The 20,506-nt window shown below is 42.7% G+C and overlaps 1 protein-coding gene across 1 annotated transcript in view; it reads right to left on the minus strand.

The window, feature by feature from the left end:
• Positions 1–1,346: 1,346 nt before the first annotated feature.
• The window catches only part of LOC140731883 (protein spinster homolog 1-like), a 106,565-nt gene continuing 87,405 nt past the window's right edge, over positions 1,347–20,506 (minus strand). The window contains exon 12 of the mRNA XM_073053825.1: positions 1,347–5,300. Coding sequence (XP_072909926.1) covers positions 5,278–5,300 — 23 coding nt within the window. The 3' untranslated portion in view covers positions 1,347–5,277. The remainder of the gene's footprint in view (positions 5,301–20,506) is intronic.

The following is a 20,506-nucleotide window of genomic DNA, read 5'->3' on the forward strand; positions in this document are numbered from 1 at the left end:
AAATTCCTTCTTTCTCTTCAACAGGTTGTAACTTATATCAGGATAAAAAAGAATTGGTTTCCCTGCTATCATCAGTGGCCCGTTTCTATTTTTGGCACTTTGGGCAGCGGCCTTCAGGATCTTTTCTTTGTCTTGGTATCGTAAGCATTTTATCAAAATTGATCGTGGGTTTTGATCAGCTCGAGGTCTTGACCTTAAGGATCTATGAGCCCTTTCGATCTCAATTGGAGTTTCTCTTTCCATTTCCAATTTTTCAGGGATCCATTTTTGAAAAAAATTTATTGGATCTTCTCCTTCTATATCTTCTTTAAGTCCAACAATTTTAATATTATTTCGTCTACTGAAATTTTCAAGCTTATCAATTTTTTCCATAAATTGTTTTCTTTCTGATGTCCAAGCAGTATTTTCATTTTCCATTTTGTCCATTCTTTCAACCATGTCCTCCGTTGTAGTTTCCAAGTCCGTAATTCTTTTTTCCATTTTTTCCTGTCTCTTTGTCATTTTATCAAGCATAATCTCCATATTGGTCATTTTTTTCGAGTATTTTTTGATTATTTTTAATTACTTTTAATGTGTCTAATTTACACATTATTTGCCTCAAAGTCTTTTCTATATTTCTAGAAGGACTTTTAACTCCCTCTTCATCTGATCTTTCCGAGAGATTTGACTCTCCCTCCGATTCGCTATCACTTTCAGTTGCAGTGGTAGCTGGGCTTTGTAGTTCTTGTTGCTCCCGTTTGCGCATGCTTCATCCTTCGCATTTGCGCAGTTCACGATGGCCTTTTCCTTTAGAAATGGCCAATGTTGCCGCAGTCTCCTGTTCCGTATCGCCGGTGGTATAATGTACCTGAGACCGCGGTTCCTCGGTAGACATGGGCCTTGTTCTTGTTCCAACTTGCGTAGTCTTCCCGGTATTAGTTTTCTTCATCTTCCTTCCTTGAGGCATAGCTTGACACAATCCAGAGTAGTTTATAAGTAACTTTTAGAAAGTATTGACTAACTTTTCTTCATTTAGACATTAATTTATTAACTTTTTACGGGAGAGCTGGGTTCCAGCGTCTCGATCCTACGTCATCACGTGACGTCCCCCCATGCTCGGGACTCTTAAGTTCAGCAAGAAGAGCAGGTGGAGTCAACATATTGGGCATCTGGTTCACAGTTACAACAGTACCCGAAATGAAGCCACCAGGTACTCTCTATATTATCTGATGTTTGGGAGCGAGGCGAGGTTGCCCATTGACCTTTGTTTTGGGACTGACGAGGGTGACTTACCACCAAAGCCTTATCTGAAGTATGTGTCTGATATTAGGAGAGAGCTGAAAAGGGCTTTTGAATTGGCTGGGGTTGTGGCCGCCAAGCAGAATCGAGGAAATAAGAGGTGGTATGATCAAAAAGTTCTCCCAACTCTTGCTGGGAGATCGAGTCCTCATAAGATTACCTGGAAAGCACAAGCTGGCTGACTGCTGGGCAGCCACACCCTATATGGTGGAGAGTCAGATGCCAAACCTACCAGTTTTCTGGGTGAATCCAGCAGATGGGAATGGGCCTGTCAGGATTCTCTTTCGGAACCACCTGTTGCCCCTGGGTCAAGAGGTGCAGGTGGACCCAGAGCCTGACTTGGAGTCCACACCTAGTAAGAGGACTCTGAAAACGCGGGGTGACTGCAGGGCCCACAGAGGGAGAGGCTGGGCCGGGCCTGCCCATGAGAGGGATACTGATTCGGAGGATGATGATCTGGATGGGTGATACATGCTGCCGTTCACTAACTCCCCATTGATTGAGGTAGAGACTCCTGGTCCTTCTCCCACTGAGTCAGGTGAAGTTGGGGGGACGGGGGACTATCTGTGAGCAGCCTGGGTTACAGCGGGACCCTGAAGGAGAGGAAGCCTGCACATGGGACAGAGGGCTCCGAGTTGCAGGGGGGACAAGAGTGATAGATTGGGGGGAAACTCGCCAAGTAGACCCGAAGTATCCCCAGTAGCGTCTGAGCCTGAAGAATTAGGTGAGGAGGTACAGAGATCTCAGAGAGTTAGGAGACCACTGGATAGGTTGGCCTATGTAATGCCAGGGGAACAGGGCGTGATCTCTACTGTTCTGAGGAGCTATGTCACTGCCTTTGGCACCTGGATTGGGCTTTGTGTTTTGCAGGTAGGGTTGTCGAATTATCTCAATGTCATTGAGGACATGATTTAAATTTGGTGGGGGAAGAGTGTAATGCACTGTAAGGTTTCACTGCTAATGTAATGGCTTCTTTGTAATGTTCACTGCTGAGGTAGCAGTTTCTCTGTAGCAGCACTGTTTGGGTTATGGCTGGAGATAACAGGGCTGTGGGATGCATGTTAGCCAATCAGGATTTTGTTGTCCTGTCTTGTGAATCTGGAAGCAGTTGATTTTGTGGGCTTTTGGCCAGAGAGAGAGAGAGAGAGAGAAGAGAGAAGACGCAAATGGAAATTTGGTAGACCATCAGACGGGGTGGACTCGGAACGAGGGTCCGAAGGGTAGTGACGATCGGAAGAGGTCAATGGGGACCGATCAGCCTGTGAGTGAGCTCCAACTTTGTGCACAGACTGTTTAATAAGATTGGGCCCTTTTTTAAAATTTTGTTTCTCTACTAACCATATAGTCAAAGTGAGAGTTACAAAGCTTAATCGTTTAATCGCATATTGCGCACTGTTTGTTATTTCGGGGTACTGATTTGTAATACAGGGCACATCGCGCAGCATCCACCTAAATGATATTTCTTAAGTTTGGCTGGGCAGGGGGTTATCGCCCCCTATATTAAGCTGCTAGGCGAAGCGAGAGTTACATAAGTATTTTCCATTCATCTTCACTGTGGAGACCGCTAGAATGCCAGACCTGCGAGAGTGTCAGGGAGCAGAAGTGAGTGCAGTTGCTATTACTAAGGAGAAGGTGCTTGGGGAACTGAAAAAGGTCTGAATGTAGATAAGCCACTTGGACCAGATGGACTACACCCCAGGGTTCTGAAAGAGGTAGCTGAAGAGATTGTGGAGACATTAGTAATGATCTTTAAAGAATTAGTCAATTCTGGGATGGTTCTGGTGGACTGGAAAATTGTAAATATTACTCTATTCTTTAAGAATGGAGGGAGGCGGAAGAAAGGATATTATAGGCCAGTTAGCCTGACTTCAGTGGTGGGAAGATGTTGGAGTCCATTACTAAGGATGAGGTTTTGGGGTATTTTCAGACACATGATAAAATAGGCTGAATGGTTTCCTTAAGAGAAAATCTTGCCTGACAAATCTGTTAGAATTCTTTAAGGAAATAACAAGCAGGACAAACAAAGGAGAATCTATGCATGTTGTGCACTTGGAGTTTGACAAAGTGCCACACATGAGGCTGCTTAACAAGATAAGAGCTTATGGCATTAAGGCAAAGATACTATCCTTGGCTGAATAGCAAAAGACAAAGAGTGGGAATAAAGGAAAGCTTTTCTGATTGGCTGCTGTTGAACAGTGGTATTCTGCAAGGGTCTGTGTTAGGACTGCTTCTTTTCATGTTATATATCAATGATTTGGATGGTGGAATTGATGGCTTTGTAGCTAGATATGCAGATAATACGGAGACAGGTGGAGGAGCAGGCAGTATTGAGGAAGCAGAGAGGCTGCAGAAGGACTTGGACAGATCAGGAGAATGGGCAAAGAGGTGGCAAATGGAATGCAGTGTTGGGAAGTGTATGGTCATGCACTTTGGTAGAAGGAATGAAAGCTTAGACTATTTTGTAAATGGGAAGAAAATTCAAAAATCCAAGGTGCAAAGGGACTTGGGAAACATCGCACAGGATTCTTCAAAGGCTAATTTGAAGGTTGAGTTGGTGGTCTGGAAGGCAAATGCAATATTTAATATTCCTTTCAAGAAGACTAGAACACAAAAGCAAGATGTAATGCTAAGACTTTATAAGGCCCTGGTGAGGAGTATTGGACCTCTTATCTAGGGAATGATGTGTTGACATTGGAGAGGTTTCAGAGGAGGTTCACAAGAGTGATTCTGGAAATGAAAGGCTTATCACATGAGGAGTGACTGATGGCTCTGGGCCTTTACTTGCTGGAATTTAAGAAGAATGAGAGGGAATCTCACTGAATGTTATTAAATGTTGAAAGGGCTCGATATAATGGATTTGGAGAGGATGTTTCCTATGGTGGGGGAGTCTAGGCCCAGGGGGCACACCCTCAGAATAGAGGGATGTTGATTTAGAAAAGAGATGAGGAGGAATATCTTTAGCCAGAGAATGGTGAATCTATGGAATTCCTTGCCACAAGTGGCTGTGCAGGCCAGGCCATTGGTATTTAAAGTTGATAGGTTCTTGATTAGTCAAGGTGTGAAAGTGTATGGGGAGAAGGCAGGGAAATGGATCAGCCATGATGAAAAAGCAGAGCAGACTCGACGGACGAAATGGCCTATTTCTATTCCCATTGTCTAAATCTTACTCACTGTCACAGAGAATTAAATACTCTCCCTGAAGTTACAATGGCTCAGTCCAAAGTGCAAAGTACAGTTGGCGCAGATTTTACAGATTTGGTGCAAGTGGGTCCTCGGACTATGAGGGGAGAATGGTATTATCTATTGACCTGACTGAGAAAGTGAACTTCGCAGGACTTGGGCGATGGGAAGTGCTGCTTTTGCCATAATTCCCATTTGCTCATGCAAGGTCAGGCACAGTTATGGAGTAAGGTACTGGAATGAAGATGGTTCCTGTGGAAAGCAGCAGCAGCTCTTGAGAGCGATATGGCAAAGGACAAATTGGTAATGATGGAGAGGTTTCAATTTTGTTGTTTGACTTGTGAAAACTGGACAACCAAGTTCCAGAGTTAAACAGCTTCATCTTCCCTGGATGAGAAGTTTAAAGTGAATGCTCCAACAAATGGACATGAAGATCCTGTGTTACGGTCCTGGCTGGTACTTGCTCTTTAGCTGATAAGAAAAGACATTATTTGTCTGTAATCATTTCACTACTGTAGTGAGGCCCTATAGAGGAGTAAAAATAATGCTGCATATCCGTTACAACAGTGGCTAAATTTCAAAAATATTCTAAGCAAGCAGACATTAACTGGTTCTCGGGGCTTTGTTCAAATGATGTTGTTTCATAAGGTGGAAAAATTTGCTGCAAATGAAACAATTTTCAGCAGAGGAGGGTAATTCCTGGAGCTTCCCACTTAAAAGCTCTACCAGAGGGCATTCATCATCATCACGACAAGAGTTCAGGAGGTGGCAACAACGTCTTCTCAAGGGCAAGCAGCAATGGGCAACAGACTGCCGGCCTCAGCCCACGACCTCCGATGAATCTACAAAACAAAATGATAATAATCAGTGATGTATCAGCAACTCCCCTAACCCAAATGTTGCACAATACCCAATTCACATGTCATGCATATTTAGGAGAGGCAGGACATAACTCCACAGAAGCAAGTAGGGTATCACTGAAACATTAAAATGAGGCTCCTCACACATTGAGAGCAGAATATAAAGAGGATGCAAAGGGAAAATACACAGAGGTTTTGTTGAGTAATCTACTGTACTCTGTCTAGTTTTAGTCATTTTCTTCAAGGAGGGATATACTTACATTATGGACAGTTCAAAACAGGTCCAATAAATAGTGGTTACAAGAAGCAATAAACAAAGGAATTGGAGCAGGAGCAGATACCTCAGCCTTCAAACTTGTTCCCTCATGTACCAGATCAGAAGATCTCTTTTAGCTCATCTCTAAGTCTTGTTCATTCCCCTTGTTTTCATATCATCCAGAAATCTTGGATCTGTGTTATGAAGTGCTGGGGCTGAGGTTGTCCTGTCCAGCCACGTGGATGCTGTGGTCATGACTAGAACCTCAATTTCCTCAGGAGACTAAACAGATAAGGCACATCCCCATAGAACCACACCAAAGTGCTGTAGAAAGCAGCATCTATGGATGCATAACGGTTGACATGGTAACTGCTCTGCTCTCCTCAAGAAACTGCATTGAGTTGTGGACACAGCTCAGTGCATCATGAAACCAGCCTCTCCTCCATAGACTCCGTCTACTTTCTTTGTTGCCTCAGTAAAGCAGCCAGCATAATCAAAGACCCTACACACCCCTTTTCTGCCATGAACCAAAAGATACAAAAGCCTGAAGGCATGTACCACTGGCTCAAGGACGGCTTCTATCCTACTGCCATATTTCTATTGAATAGTTACCTTGTACAATAAGATGGAGTTTTGAGCTCATAATCTACCTGCCCCTTATTGCCTGCCTGCACTGCACTTTCTCTGTAGCTGTTACAGATAATTCTGCATTCTCTTATTGCTTTTCCCTTGAACTACCCCATTGTGATGAAATTATCTGTAAGTCTGCTATGCAAAGAAGAGGTTTTTTAACTGTACCTGGTACATCTGACAATAATAACCAATTTATGAATTAACCCGCACTAAATCTCTACAGTTCTCTGAGGCAGAGAATTCAAAAGATTACTCAAAAGAAATTCCACCTCACCTCAATCTTAAATTGTCCTACATTCCTTCCTGTGACTTTAGCCATGACTCAGCACTCCCCAGACCCTGTAAGAATTGTATAACTTTCAATGTGGTCAGCTCCATTGTTTAGGGAATCTAGTCCCAGTCAATCACTCTTCATATTTTGAACCAGTCTGCTGAACTTAGTCTATTAAAATGAGATAAGGTGATGAGAACTGTACACAATGCTCAAGATACAAATCTCACCACACAACTATATAATTAAAATAAGACATTTCTGTTGCTCTACTCAAATCTACCCACAACAAAAATTAACATGTTGTTTGTCCTAACTTCAGCACCTTCATTATGGCTGTCAGTGCACAAGCACACCTTTAAAAATCAACATTTAACAATCTCTCACCATTGAAGAAATACCCTGCTTCTCCTGTATCGGCATGAAGGTGGATGATCTCATAATTTCCCAAATTATATCCCACCTCCCACACACTCATGAGCTCAGCTTCCAACCTAATGGCATGAATATTTATTTCTCCTTCCGGTAAAAAAATTTCCCCCTCCCCTCTTCGTCTATTCGCCACTCTGGCCTCTGACCTATTCTCACCTGCCTATCACTTTCCCCCGGTGCCCCTCCTCCTTCCCTTTCGCCTATGCTCCACTCTCCTCCCCTATCAGATTCCCTCTTCTCCGGCCCTTGACCTTTCCCACCCACCTGGCTTCACTTATCACCTTCTGGCTATTCTTCTTCTCCTCCCTCACCTTTTCATTCTGGCATCATCCTCCTTCCTTTCCGGTCCTGAAGAAGGGTCTCAGCCTGAATTGTTGACTGTTCATTTCCATAGATGCTGCCTGACCTGTTGAGTTCCTCCAGCATTTTGAATGTGAAGCTCTTTTTGTGTTCTCAGTACATGTGACAATAATAAAAAAAACAATTCCAAATCCATGAAACTATCTACCTCTGTCTTAAAACGGTTCAACTTCCACCTCCTTATTAGGAATAGAGATCCAAGGACTCTTCATCAGACTTCTGCTGATGACACTAAGGTTGGGGGTGTTGTGGATACTCTGGAGCATTGTCAGAAGTTACAGTGTAACATCAATAGGATACAGAACCGGGCTGAGATGTGGCAGATGGAGTTCAACCCAGATAAGAACAGGCAAGAACAGGAAGGCAGATTACTATCTGAATGGTGTCAAGTTAGGAAAAGGGGAAGTACAATGAGATCTAGGTGTCCTTATTCATCAGTCACTGAAAGCAAGCAGGCAGTGAAGAAAGCTAATGGCATGTTGGCCTTCATAACAAGGGGAGTTGAGTATAGGAGCAAAGAGGTCCTTCTGCAGTTGTACAGGGCCCTGGTGAGACCACACCTGGAGTATTATGTGCAGTTTTGGTCTCCAAATTTGAAGAAGGACATTCTTGCTATTGAGGCAGTGCAGCGTAGGTTCACAAGGTTGATTCCCGGGATGACGGGACCGTCATATATTGAAAAATTGGAGCGACTGGGCTTGTTTACACTGGAAATTAGAAGGATGAGAGGTGATCTGATTGAAACATATAAGATTATTAAGGGATTGGACATGCTAGAGGCAGGAAACATGTTCCCAATGTTGGGGGAGTCCAGAACCAGAGGCCACAGTTTAAGAATAAGGGGTAAGCTATTTAGAACGTATTTGAGGAAAAACTTTTTCACCCAGAGTTGTGGATCTATGGAATGCCCTGCCTCAGAAGGCAGTGGAGGCCAATTCTCTGGATGCTTTCAAGGAAGAGTTAGATAGAGCTCTTAAAGATAGCAGAGTCAAGGGATATGGGGGGAAGGCAGGAACGGGGAACTGATTGTGGATGATCAGCCATGATCACAGTGAATGGTGGTGCTGGCTCGAAGGGCCGAATGGCTTACTCCTGCACCTTTTGTCTATAAGGTAGGTCAAATTCAAAGACAGAATATAGTATTAATAGTAAGACTTTTAGTGTGGAGGATCAGCGAGAATTTGGGGTCCATGTCGATAGGACACTCAAAGTTGTTGCACAGGTTAACAGTGTTGTTAAGAAGGCATATGGTGTGTTGGCATTCATTAACTGTGGGACTGAGTTCAAGAGTCATAAAATAATGCTACAGCTATATAAGATCTTAGTTACACCCTACTTGGAATACTGTGTTCAGTTCTGGTCACATCACTACATGAAGGATGTGGATAATTTAGAGAGAGTGCAGAAGAGATTTACAAAGATGCTGCCTGGATAGGAGAGTGTGCCTTATGAGAATAGGTTGAGTGAACTTGGCCTTTTTTCATTGGACTGACAGAGGATGAGAGGTGATCTGATAGAGGTGTATAAGATGATGAGAGGCAATGATCATGTGGATAAACAGTGGCTTTTTCCCAGGGCTGAAATGGCTAACATGAAGGGGCATAGTTTTAAGGTGCTTGGAAGAAGGTATAGAGGGGATGTCAGGGGATAGTTTTTCACACAGAGTGGTGGGTGCATGGAATGCACTGCCATCGATAGTGGTAAAGGCGGATACAATAGGATCTTTTAAGAGACTTTTAGATAGGTACATGAAATTCTAGGCAGTTTCTACAGTAGGTTACATGGCCACACTACATTGTGGGCTGAGGGGCCTGTAATGTGCTGTAGATTTCTATGCTCAATGTTCTATCACATGAAAGTCAAAATAAATTTATCTCATCTCTGTGGTAAATGGATGTTTCTTTTTTTAAAGAGGGGCCTTTACCTAGTTTCAGATTCTCCCACAGGGGGAGCCATCTTCTCCACACCCTCCCAGTTAAGATCCTTTAACACCTCAAATTGTATTGCCGTCTTCTCAGCTCCAGTAGACACAAGCTGAGCCTATCAAACTTTTCTCCATAGAGGATAAGATGCAGAGCCAGTTCAGGTGAAGTAACGGACTACAAAAGACAGTAAGCACAGGGTGGGGTAGTTTTATGAGCCTCCTAACAATAATTACAGTGCCAGTCATGGTAAAAATCAGAGAGCCAGAGGTTGTTTAGTAATCACAAACAAGCTTTAATCTACACATTAATAGCATGTATCAAATTTGCAGGACCTCTGTGTACCAACTAGGGAACACATCATCTTAGAATTAGTTGGTGCAATATGCCACGGTTAATTTATAATCCAGAGACAATGAGTCCCTGGGAAAGAGCAATTGGAATACTGTTCGGATTTAACACCTGATTTAGTTAAATCCAAATCTGGGTCTTAATTCTGAACAAAACAAACTGTGTAAATTGGCTGTGGTAATTGGGAAAGCAGAATAAATATAAAGACTTCTCAAATACAAAAATTAGTATGTTAGAGAGTCAGAATCATCAAGAAACTCATAAAGAGAAAGACAATATAGGCACAACAAACTGGCAAAGGACATGCCAGTAGATTGTAAAGGCTCTGAAGGTGAATAGAAAAAGATTGTCAGAAGTAACAGCAGCCATTTACAAACAGAAGAAATGACAAAATGACATGGAACTTAACCTAATACTTAGTGGTAGGAGACAAATAATATTCTTGGAAAATCGGGGATCCAAAAATTCAGGAAACAAGAGAAGAGCAGATCGCATAACACATTATTGCACCAGCAACCCGGGTTCAATTCCTGCTGTTGTCTGTAGGGAGCTTGTACATTCTCCCCATGAGCATGTGGGTTTCCTCTGGGTGCTCTGGTTTCTACCCACATTCCAAAGATGTAGGGGTCAGAAGTTTATTTGGTCACGTGGGTGTAATTGGACAAAGTGGACCTGTTGGATAAAAGGGCCTGTTATCGTTCTGTTGACAGAAGAGCCTGTTATTGTTCTGTTGACAGAAGGGCCTGTTATCATTCTGTTGGGCAGAAGGGCCTATTATCATTCTGTTAGACAGAAGGGCCTGTTATAATTCTGTTGGGCAAAAGGGCCTGTTATCGTTCTGTTGACAGAAGAGCCTGTTATTGTTCTGTTAGACAGAAGGGCCTGTTATAATTCTGTTGGGCAAAAGGGCCTGTTATCATTCTGTTGGGCAAAAGGGCCTGTTATCATTCTTGATCTCTAAATAAATAAAAAGAATGGAGACTGAAAACTGACAAATCCTTCGAACTGGATGATCAGAGGATGCGTTTGCTTTGACAGTCTGGAGTTACCTAGATTGAAGGATTGTCTCCTCAAGCCCTGTTCAGGAAAGGAGAGAAAGCAGCAAATGTACACTCAATGGCTACTTTATTAGATACAGGAGCTGCCCAATAAAAAGGCCATTGAATTATGTTCCTGGTCTTTTGCTGCTGTAGCCCATTCATGTTTGATGTGTTGTGCATTCAGGATGTTCTTCTGCACACCACTGTTGTTAATAAGTTAATCTTGTATTCTTCCTGGTTAACTCTAAAACCCTTAATATCTAGGTCCATTCTAATGTTGTAATGCGTGGTTATTTGAGTTACTGTTGCCTTCCTGTCAGCTTGAACCAATCTGGCCTTTCTCATTAACAAGTCATTTTTGCCAACAGAGCAGCTGCTCATTGGATGGTTTTTTTTTTGTTTCTTGTACTGTTCTCTGTAAACTCTAGAGATTGTTGTGCATGGAAATCCCAGGAGATCAGCAGTTACTCAAACCACCCTGTATGGCACCAACAATCATGTGATGGTCAAAGTCATTTAGGTCACATTTCTTCCCCATTCTGATGTTTGGTCTGAACAACAACTGAACCTCCTGACCATGTCTGCAGGCTTTTATACACTGAGTTACTGCCATGTGATTGGCTGATTAGCAAGTGTACAAATGTATCAAAAAAAGTACCAGTGAGTGTAGTTCATTTAGACCAGGGGTTCCCAACCTTTCTTATGCCATGGACTAATACCCTCAAGCAGGATGTCCGTAGACCCCAGGTTGGGTACCCGTGATGTAGAGTCTCATCAGTAGAGGCAAAAATGCTGGAGTCAATTATCAGGGATAATGGAGACACTTCAAAAGTGTATACATTTACAAAATGCCCCACTGGTCGGGACTTCCTTCAATGGAGAGTGAGGAATGATCTTATAGAGGTGTATAAATGAGAGGCACAGATAGGGTGAATGTGCAGAGTGTTTTCCCCAGGGCTGAGGAATCAAGAATTGAAGGACATGGAGTTATTACGAGAGAGGAGAGGTTAAGTAGAAACCTAAGAGGTAACAGTTTTTTTTACCCATAGTGTGGTCCATATATAGAATGAGCTGCCAGTGGATTGAGTTGAGGCAAGTGCATGAACAGCATTTGCAAGGTACTGAAAAAGGTACATGGTTAGGAAAGTAACACACACAAAATGCTGGAGGAACTCAGCAGGCCAGGCAGCATCTATGGAAAAGAGTATGGCCGACGTTTCAGGCAGAGAACCTTCGTCAGGGTCTCGGCCCGAAACGCCGACTGTCCTCTTTTCCACAGATGCTGCTTGTCCTGCTGAGTTCCTCCAGCAGTTTCTGTGTGCTACTTGGATTTCCAGCAACTGCAGATTTTCTCTTGTTTGTGGATAGTTAGGAAAGGCTTAGAGAGATATTGGTTCATGGGAATTTTGGTCGGCAGGAACCAGTTGGGCTGAAGGGCCTGTTTCTTTGCTGTACAATTCTATGACCTACAAACAGGAAATCACTTTCTTTGAGCTTACAAGGATTTAAACATTGTTGCCTCATGGGTTATACAGAAATTGAGACTCAAGAAATGGGGAAATTGTTGATATGAATTGAGGATTTGTTAATGGAAGTAATTAAGTTAGGGGCTGTACACTTAACGATTTACTTACTGGTAGTGTCACTGCACGGGCCTGAGCTGTTCACAATCAACATGAATGGTTAAAGAAGTGGACTGAGTACAAAGTATCCAAGACTACCGACGCTGCAAGGCAAGCTGGGAAAATCTCTGAGGAAGAAGCAAAGAGGCAGAAACATGGAAAGCAATTGATCAGGAAGGTGGTGATGGAACTTAATGAGAAGAAATCTGAACACATCTACCGGCAGGAGAACTTGAATAGTGGAGTTTTCTTATTAAATATTGGTGTTCAGTGTGAACCAAATCTTCTGAGTGCCAACATTTCCCACAAACATTGTTAATCCTGGAGGTAAATACTTGTCTTGAAACTATTTCTACATAGTGTCTAGTCAATGAAACATTGTTATTTTGTTATGTGTTATTACCAAAGCAGAGAGATCAGCATACTGAGAGATTACTGTATGTATGTTGACTCAGAGAGATGCTGCGAGTGCTCAGCTGATCCCTGTCTGGGCCAACAATCCACTTCCACCCCTGGATCATCAACAATGCTTATTATTGTACACAATTAACACAGTTACAAAACAAAAGCTTTAAATTTTAACACATTAAATAGTGTCATAGAGTCATAGAAAAGTACTGCACGCAAACTGGCCTTCTGGCCCATCTAGTACATGCAGAACCATTTAAACTGCCTATTCTCATCGACCTGCACTGCAGCCAGAGCACTCCACACCCCTACCATTCATGTACCCATTCAAACTTCTCTTAAACATTGAAATCAAGCTCGCATGCACCACTTGTGCTGGCAGCTCGTTCCACACTCTCACCACCCTCTGAGTGAGGAAGTTTCTCCTCATGTTCCCCTTACAATTTTCACCTTTCACCCTTAACCCAAGACCTCTGGCTGTAGTCCCACCCAACCTCAGTAGAAAAAGCCTGCTTGCATTTACCCTATCTCATAATTTACCCTACCCTCACAATTTTGTATACCCCTATCAAATCTCCTCGCAATCTTCTACGTTCCAAGGAATAAAGTCCTAACCTATTTCAATCTTTCCCTATAATCAGGTCCTCCAGTCCCAGCAACATTTTTGTAAAATTTTCTCTGTATTGTTTCAACCTTACTTACATCTTTCCTGTGGGTAGGTGAGCAAAACTGCACACAATACTCCAAATTAGGCCTCACCAACGTCTTCAACATTGGTTGGTGCGACTGTAACAAAACCCAGTTTCCCTCGGGATTAGTAAAGTATGTCTGTCCGTCAACATAACCTCCCATCTCCTGTACTCAATACATTGATTTATGAGGCCAATGTTCCAAAAGCTTTCTTTACAACCCCATCTACCTGTGATGCCACTTTCAATGAATTATGTATGTGTATTCCCAGATCCCTTTGTTTTACCACACTCCTCAATGCCCTACTGTTCACTGTGTAAGACCTACCTTGGTTTGTACTACCAAAGATCAACACCTCGCTCTTGTCGGCATTAAATTCCATCCGCCATTTTTCAGCCTATTTTTTCCAGCTGGCCCAGATCCCTCTACAAGCCTCACTGTCCACTATACCCCCAATCATGGTGTCATCTGCAAGTTTGTTGATCCAGTTAATCATATTATCATCAAGATAACGAGCAACAATGGATCCAGCACCGATCCCTACAGCAATCCCCTAGTCACAGGCCTCCACTACCTCATCTTGAATGTCAAGCAACTGAAACTTCTTGATCAACCTCCCATGTGGGACCTTGTCAAATGTGCATATTAACAGGCTTAAAATGTGAATTGCAGTTTCTAAAGTTTATAAAAATAAATAAAGTGTTGGACATCTGACAATGCCCCCACCTCCACACTCTCCCCCCACTACTTCAGATTCTCCCCTTCAACTACAGCCTTGAATTAGTGACTATCTCCAACAACCCCCTCCTCCCCCAGATTTGGAACCTTCAAACTGCTTTGGAAACTTACATTTCTTCTCATTGTTCCACCCACCTTCTTCTTGATCAATTGCTTATCATGTTTCTACCTCTCTGCAGGCTCTTTGCCTCTTGCTCAAAGATTTACCTGCCTCACCTTGTAAAGTCAGCAGTCTTGAATTCTTTATATTCAGAACACCTCCTTAAGCATTCATGTTGATTGTGACCAGCTCAGACCCGTGCAGTGATGCTAGTAGTAAATAAACAGTTAAGAATACAACCTCTAAATTAAACTCGGTTGACCATACATCATCTTCAGATCCCCCTCTCAACTACCAGGTGTGGGCAAAGGTAGGTAGTCCTTCTTCAGCCTTCTACCTCTTCACCAATCATCTTGTAGCCTTTTACATCAACCCCACTTTCCCACCTCCCTACCTTCCCCCTCACCTGGACTCATCTATCACCTGCATTTGATCTGGAAATAATGTTGCCCAGAAGGTTCTTTGGAAGTCAAAAATGAGGGATAAATCTGGTTACAACCAGCTCAATCTATGATAATTAAGAACCAAAGAAAGAAGACAAGGAAAAAACAGAGAACAAAGTTGTGGTCGTCTTATACTGAAAACTACCTCAAACCAAACAGCTAAGGAAATCCTTTGATAAGAGCAGACCAGGAGACACTTCAATTCATGATGTGACACAGGCTACAGACAAAGAAGATACAAAATTATGGAACCAGCTATCCTGAAATTACTGAAAATCCATGGAACATTTGCAGATAAGCAGGTGATTATCCAAACTTATAAGCAAGCATAAGCAAAGTTAAACAGGGAAAATGGCAAATAGACCCTAAACCAACACCTGTCAGCTTGTGCTCCTTCCCCACCCCCAACCTTTTTATTCCATCTTCTGCCCTCTTCCTTTCCTGTTCTGATGAAAGGTCTTGGTCTGAAATATCAATCTAATTTCCTTTCTTAGATGCTGCCTGACCTGCTGAGTTCCTCCAGCATTTTGTGTATGTATGTTGCTCAAGATTTCCAGCATCTGCTGAATCTCTTGTGTCTGTCTAGAAATGTTTTGTTTGTCTTAGTCCAACTCAACCACCAAATCAGGACTGGCTAAGAGCTAGGAGCCATCAAACCTAAATCAAACTTCAGGCCCACCTACATGAGTTCTCATAGAGCTTCATGAAATAATTCAGCCAGAAAAAAACATAACAAAAGTGGTATGTGCAACAAAGCCATTTGATGATGGATTATACTGGTGGCAATGTTCGGGTGAAAGACCTTGGGGGTGGACAAAAGGAGTATAGTTATAAATTGTAGGAGGATAGTGGGCTTTTGACAGTGAGAATGAATAATTATATTATTTGGCATTTGGAGGGCAGGTGGGAGTTGCATCTCTACTTTGGTTAGAAGTGCAAGGTGGCTCCTTCTCTCTGCTAGCCTGCAGGTCACCCTTGGGCAAGGTGTAGCACCTGCTTAGCCTCCCACCCCAATCAGGATCACATGAAACCATGGGAGCAGGTGGTGGATGGTCGTACGAGCAGCTAGTATATATCACTGGTCCTGGCTATGCGACCACTGAGGCCAGGCAGACAATCCCCGAAAAGTATTGATCATGGCTGGGGTCGCCCATCTTGTAAGGACACTGCCCGTTAGAAGGCAATGGCAAACCACTTCTGTAGAAAAATTTGCCTGGTCAAAGACCTTGATCACCTACATCATACAACAGAGCACATAACGAGGATGAGTATTTTCCATTAGAACATTAACATTCAAGGCCATCCATTTAAAAATGTCGTATTCCATTACTAATTTACAATGCTATTAAAATTACCGGTAAATCATCGGTACATCTTAGAATTGTTTTGCAGCCTTGATGCTTTTTATTTGCAGCAACATCCATAGAGAATATAGCAGAAGACAGTTAGGTTAGTTGGCCCAACGGCCTATGCTAGTTCTTATATCACGCACATAACCTCCCATTCCACCTACTTACCTTCAACCTCTCAAAGCAGTTATAACTTTCTCTCATACCTTCACTCTCTAGTTCCCTTTTTAAAATATGCAGTACGTGTTATCTGTCTCAACCAGCTCCTGTGATACTCAGTAACACACCCAACTTCTATTCAATTTCCCTGTGTGATTTAGTTGTATCTTTTTGTTCATATTTATGATCCTCGTCTTTAGATTTACTCCTAGTGCAAAGAATCCTTTCATCAGTTACAATATTTATAACTTACGGACTTCTAAGTGCTTTGTTCTCAAATATTTTCTCAACAGAGAATTCATGATATTGCCTGTCATCTTTTGTTTCTGCACTGCATTCTCTTTTTATTTCTGTTACAGCAGGAACTGTGAACAGTAAGTATGGCCTTACAAGAGCTCTTAGTGTGTTTGGGATTTAACTCTCCATATCACATAATTGGAATATCATGTCTCATTGTTACCAAATTTTGGGTTAGACTGCATCTGGAGTATCGTCTGCAGTTCTGGTTTCTACTCCGTATGAAGGACGTTGACGCACAGGAGATAATTCACCAAGATGTAAGTAAAATCCTCTCATTCAGGTAACCAAACAAGACTGGATAGGCTGAGCTAATTTTCCCTGAAGCATAACAAATGTATGGTGACCTGACAGAGGTATATAACATGTTGAGAGGCATAGAGAAGGTAAAATTTCAACATCTTTTTTTTCATGGTAGTGGTACCAAAAACAAGAGGACACAGGTTTACAAATGTGGGGAAGGAGTTTCTGAGGGGCAAGAACAGAAAAACCTACAAAGAGTGGTGGATACTGCCCAGTACATCACAGGAAAAGCCCTCCTCACCATTGAGCAGACCGACTAGGAGCACTGCCACAAGAAAGCGGTATCTCTATCAAGGAGCCCCATTATCCAGGCCATGCTCTCTTCTCGCAGTTGCCATCAGGAAGGAAGTGCCAGAGGCTTAGGTCCTGCATCAACAGCTTCAGCAGCAGTAATTACTCTTCAGGTTTTCACAGAGAAGGAGGAGAATTTCTGAAATTCGCTGCCAGAAGAAGTGGTGGAAGGATGTAGAATTAGTAGGGTTAAGTGGCATCTAGACAGGCATTGAATAGCTAATGCTTAGAAGGCTTCCTAATGGGATGAGTGCCACAGTCAGCATGAATATGATGGGCAGAAGGGCCTGCCTCTGAACTGTACAACTCTATAATCACACCAGTTTTGAAATCAAATCAGCTTGAAATAATCACAACCAAGAGAAAATCTGCAGGTGCTGGAAGTCAAAGTAATACATACAAGATACTGCAGGAACTCATCTTGAAATACAAACTATGACCTTATTTGAGTTGTTTTAATGTTTGCTGACTGGCAAGACTATTTTAAATTATTTTTGTTTTCACCCTAGACTTCTTTCCTCTGCCACCTCTATCAGTTTCTAATTGTCAACAATATAGATGATATTTCTAATTCTTCCCTCATCCCACATTCAGCTGCATTACGGTTTATTTGCCCCAGACCTGGAGATTTGTTTGCTTCAACATCAGAATGACTGAGGCGGCACAGACACAACGTGCAACCAATTTCAAGCACATTAAGAACAAAAGAGATGGAAGCAGTGGCAGACCGCAGCCCTTGTACCTCCTCCCTCACCGTTCAATAAGATTACGGCTGATCTTTTACTTCAGAATCACTTTGCCCTAAAATTCAGATTTCAACCAGTCGCTGCCTTGATTACACGCAGAGACTCCACAAAGATTCAATCTCTACTGAGTAAAGAAGTTTCTGCCTGACCATGTCCTGAATATTCAGCCTATTGCTGACATGTTCCAGACAGCACAGCAGGGAAAGCATCACCCCTGCAATATGTTGTCAATCCCTGAGGAGTTTTGTAAATTTCAGACACATCACTCACGGACTTGACAGAGTGAGGATTTTTTTGGCATCCAGTTCATTCGCACATCGTACTCACACTTCATTCTAGTAAAGGAATCACCCTGAGATGCTTAACTCCATTTATAACTTTGGTGGGAGGTTGTCAGAAGCCCTGATGAAGCAGGAATAGCAGCTGATCTTATGGACACCTGCAGAAACTCATGGTGTCTTTCCCTAACCAGTCAAGTGTGAGCAACACCATATGGGAAAGTGGTGATGTTCCTGTTTCCCTTCATGCCTTCAGCCCACAATAAACATTTGTGTCTGTAAACGACACCATCTCCTTTCCAACAGCTAGCGATACCTACCCAGCTAGATAGAGCCTGAGGGGTTAGCAGATGTCTGTGTGGAATGAAAATTGCTTGGAGGTGTTTCAATCTTGTAAATCATTAACACAATCAAGGTTCATTCAGGAACAAGTACAACTGGATGGGTTGACTTTGTGAAGGATAGCATTTTTAAATGTTTTAAAATGAGGAAGGAGAGATTACAGTACATATGTAGGAGAGATGGTTACACTTACAGAATTTAAGAAGTATCAAGATGAAACCCTAAACTACCAATGTGTATACATCTATACTACAAGTGTTGATGGGCAGGATTAGTGCAAAAGTCAGCTTGGACACGATAGGTCCAAGCCTTTTTCTGTGCTCTATAACTGTGATAGAAAGCATTGGGAACAGCAAAAGGGTTGCTCAGGATCTATGAGAATAAGATACAAGGCTACTTGAGTGAGTGCCCATCACATCTGTAGTGGGGCAAAAGAACCCATGATGGCAATTGGAAGCAGAAGGCTTTAACAGATTAACCCAGACCAGAAATGAGCAAACATCATCAAAGACATAAAGTGTGTGAATAGGATGAGGAAATGGCTTTGAGTGAGGCAGTGGGGAGAAATTCAAATACCACCCTACCCATGGCTTGGGAGAACACTGATCCTCTGGTCAATTGAAGGCAATTCCCTTTCAACAAAAATATAACAAGGAATTATTTCAAACAAGAGAAAATCTGCAGATGCTGGCAATTCAAGCAACACACACAAATTGCTGGAGGAACTCAGCAGGCCATGAGTTCCTCCAGCATTTTGTGTACATTGCAAGAAATTATTTCATTTCTTCTTGCCATGCATTTCCACAAGAGTCAAGGAAAAGCACAGGGTCACTGTATACACTGATTGTAGAACAGGGTCTCGAAGTTACCTGTAACCTCTGTCTCTCCCCGTCTTTCTCTTTGCCCCCTTACACTCTCACACACACATTTACTGTAGCAAATCAACTACATTCTGGATGGAGACTTTGACAACACTAACAACGGTCTTGCTGTGAATTACAAAGATAATCATAACCTACAAATCAATGCAACTGGATATTTCAGAATGAACACTAGACCAATGCACAGGATAAACCAATGACCAAGGACCACTGAGACTTGCCTTTAGCCTATGACGCGGAAAGGTCAGGTACTGGCTGAATCAAGGTGGAGGGGTTTGGGCCCCGGAGCTTATTGAAATGACTGAAACTGATGTTTGGATAAAGATCTAACCACTGGGCCAACTGGGAAAGGTCAGGTTCAGGCCAAATCGAGATGGCAGGGTCCAGGCCTCAGAGAGTATCGAGGCAACTGAACCCGATATTTGGATGACAATTTAATTGCCAGACCAACTGGGAAATGTCGGGTACAAGCTGAATCAAGGCAGCAGGGTCCAGGCCCTAGAGCGTATCGAAGCGACTGAAACCAATGTTTGGATGACGATTTAGGTGTCGGGCCAGATTGAAAAGGTCAGGGTGTCGGGGCCTGAGGCGAGGGTTGGGCCGATTCAGCTTGCTGCTCTGTGACATTTACTTGGCTCTGCGCTGAGCTAAGAGTTCGTGGACAAACTCTTTGTGGACTTCAGTTTAGAAAGCTGTTTGCTCGTGTTTAATGTTTTTTTATCTTCTCTGCACACTGGGTGTTTGATGGTCTTTCTTAAAATCTTTTCTGAGTTTCTTTGTTTCGTGGCTGCCTGTTAGGAGATGAATCTCAAGGTTGTATAATGTATACGTACTTTGCTGGTTAATGTATTTTGAACTTTGAGAACCATGCTAAGACTCTTGTCTCTGTTGAGTGCCATAAGGAAGTGGTGTAGCAAGGTTAGACCTTTCACTGAAGGAAGCAGGAGCAGTAGTCTGTTTCTGAGAAATTGTTAACAGTTATGGCTCAGTTGCTAACTCCTTACTGTCAGCCCGGTCAGTTCAGCCACTGGAAGTAGGCTGGCTGTTCACTGCTGGTGGGACCTTGCTAATTGGTCATCCTATTTCCTCCTCTATTAGAACAACTGAACTTCTAGAAGTGTCTTTGGCTGTGAACTTCTGAGGTTCTGTCATACATTAGGGTTAGGTTGAGCAGGGCACACCAACTGCTTCAAAGCCCCAACCTCACGTGCCTCACAATTTTTAGAACACAGAATGTAGAAAGGCACAGTACAGCAACAAACACTTCAACCCACAA

This window comes from Hemitrygon akajei, chromosome 8 (assembly GCF_048418815.1).
Source record: "Hemitrygon akajei chromosome 8, sHemAka1.3, whole genome shotgun sequence".
Taxonomy (NCBI): Eukaryota; Metazoa; Chordata; class Chondrichthyes; order Myliobatiformes; family Dasyatidae; genus Hemitrygon; species Hemitrygon akajei.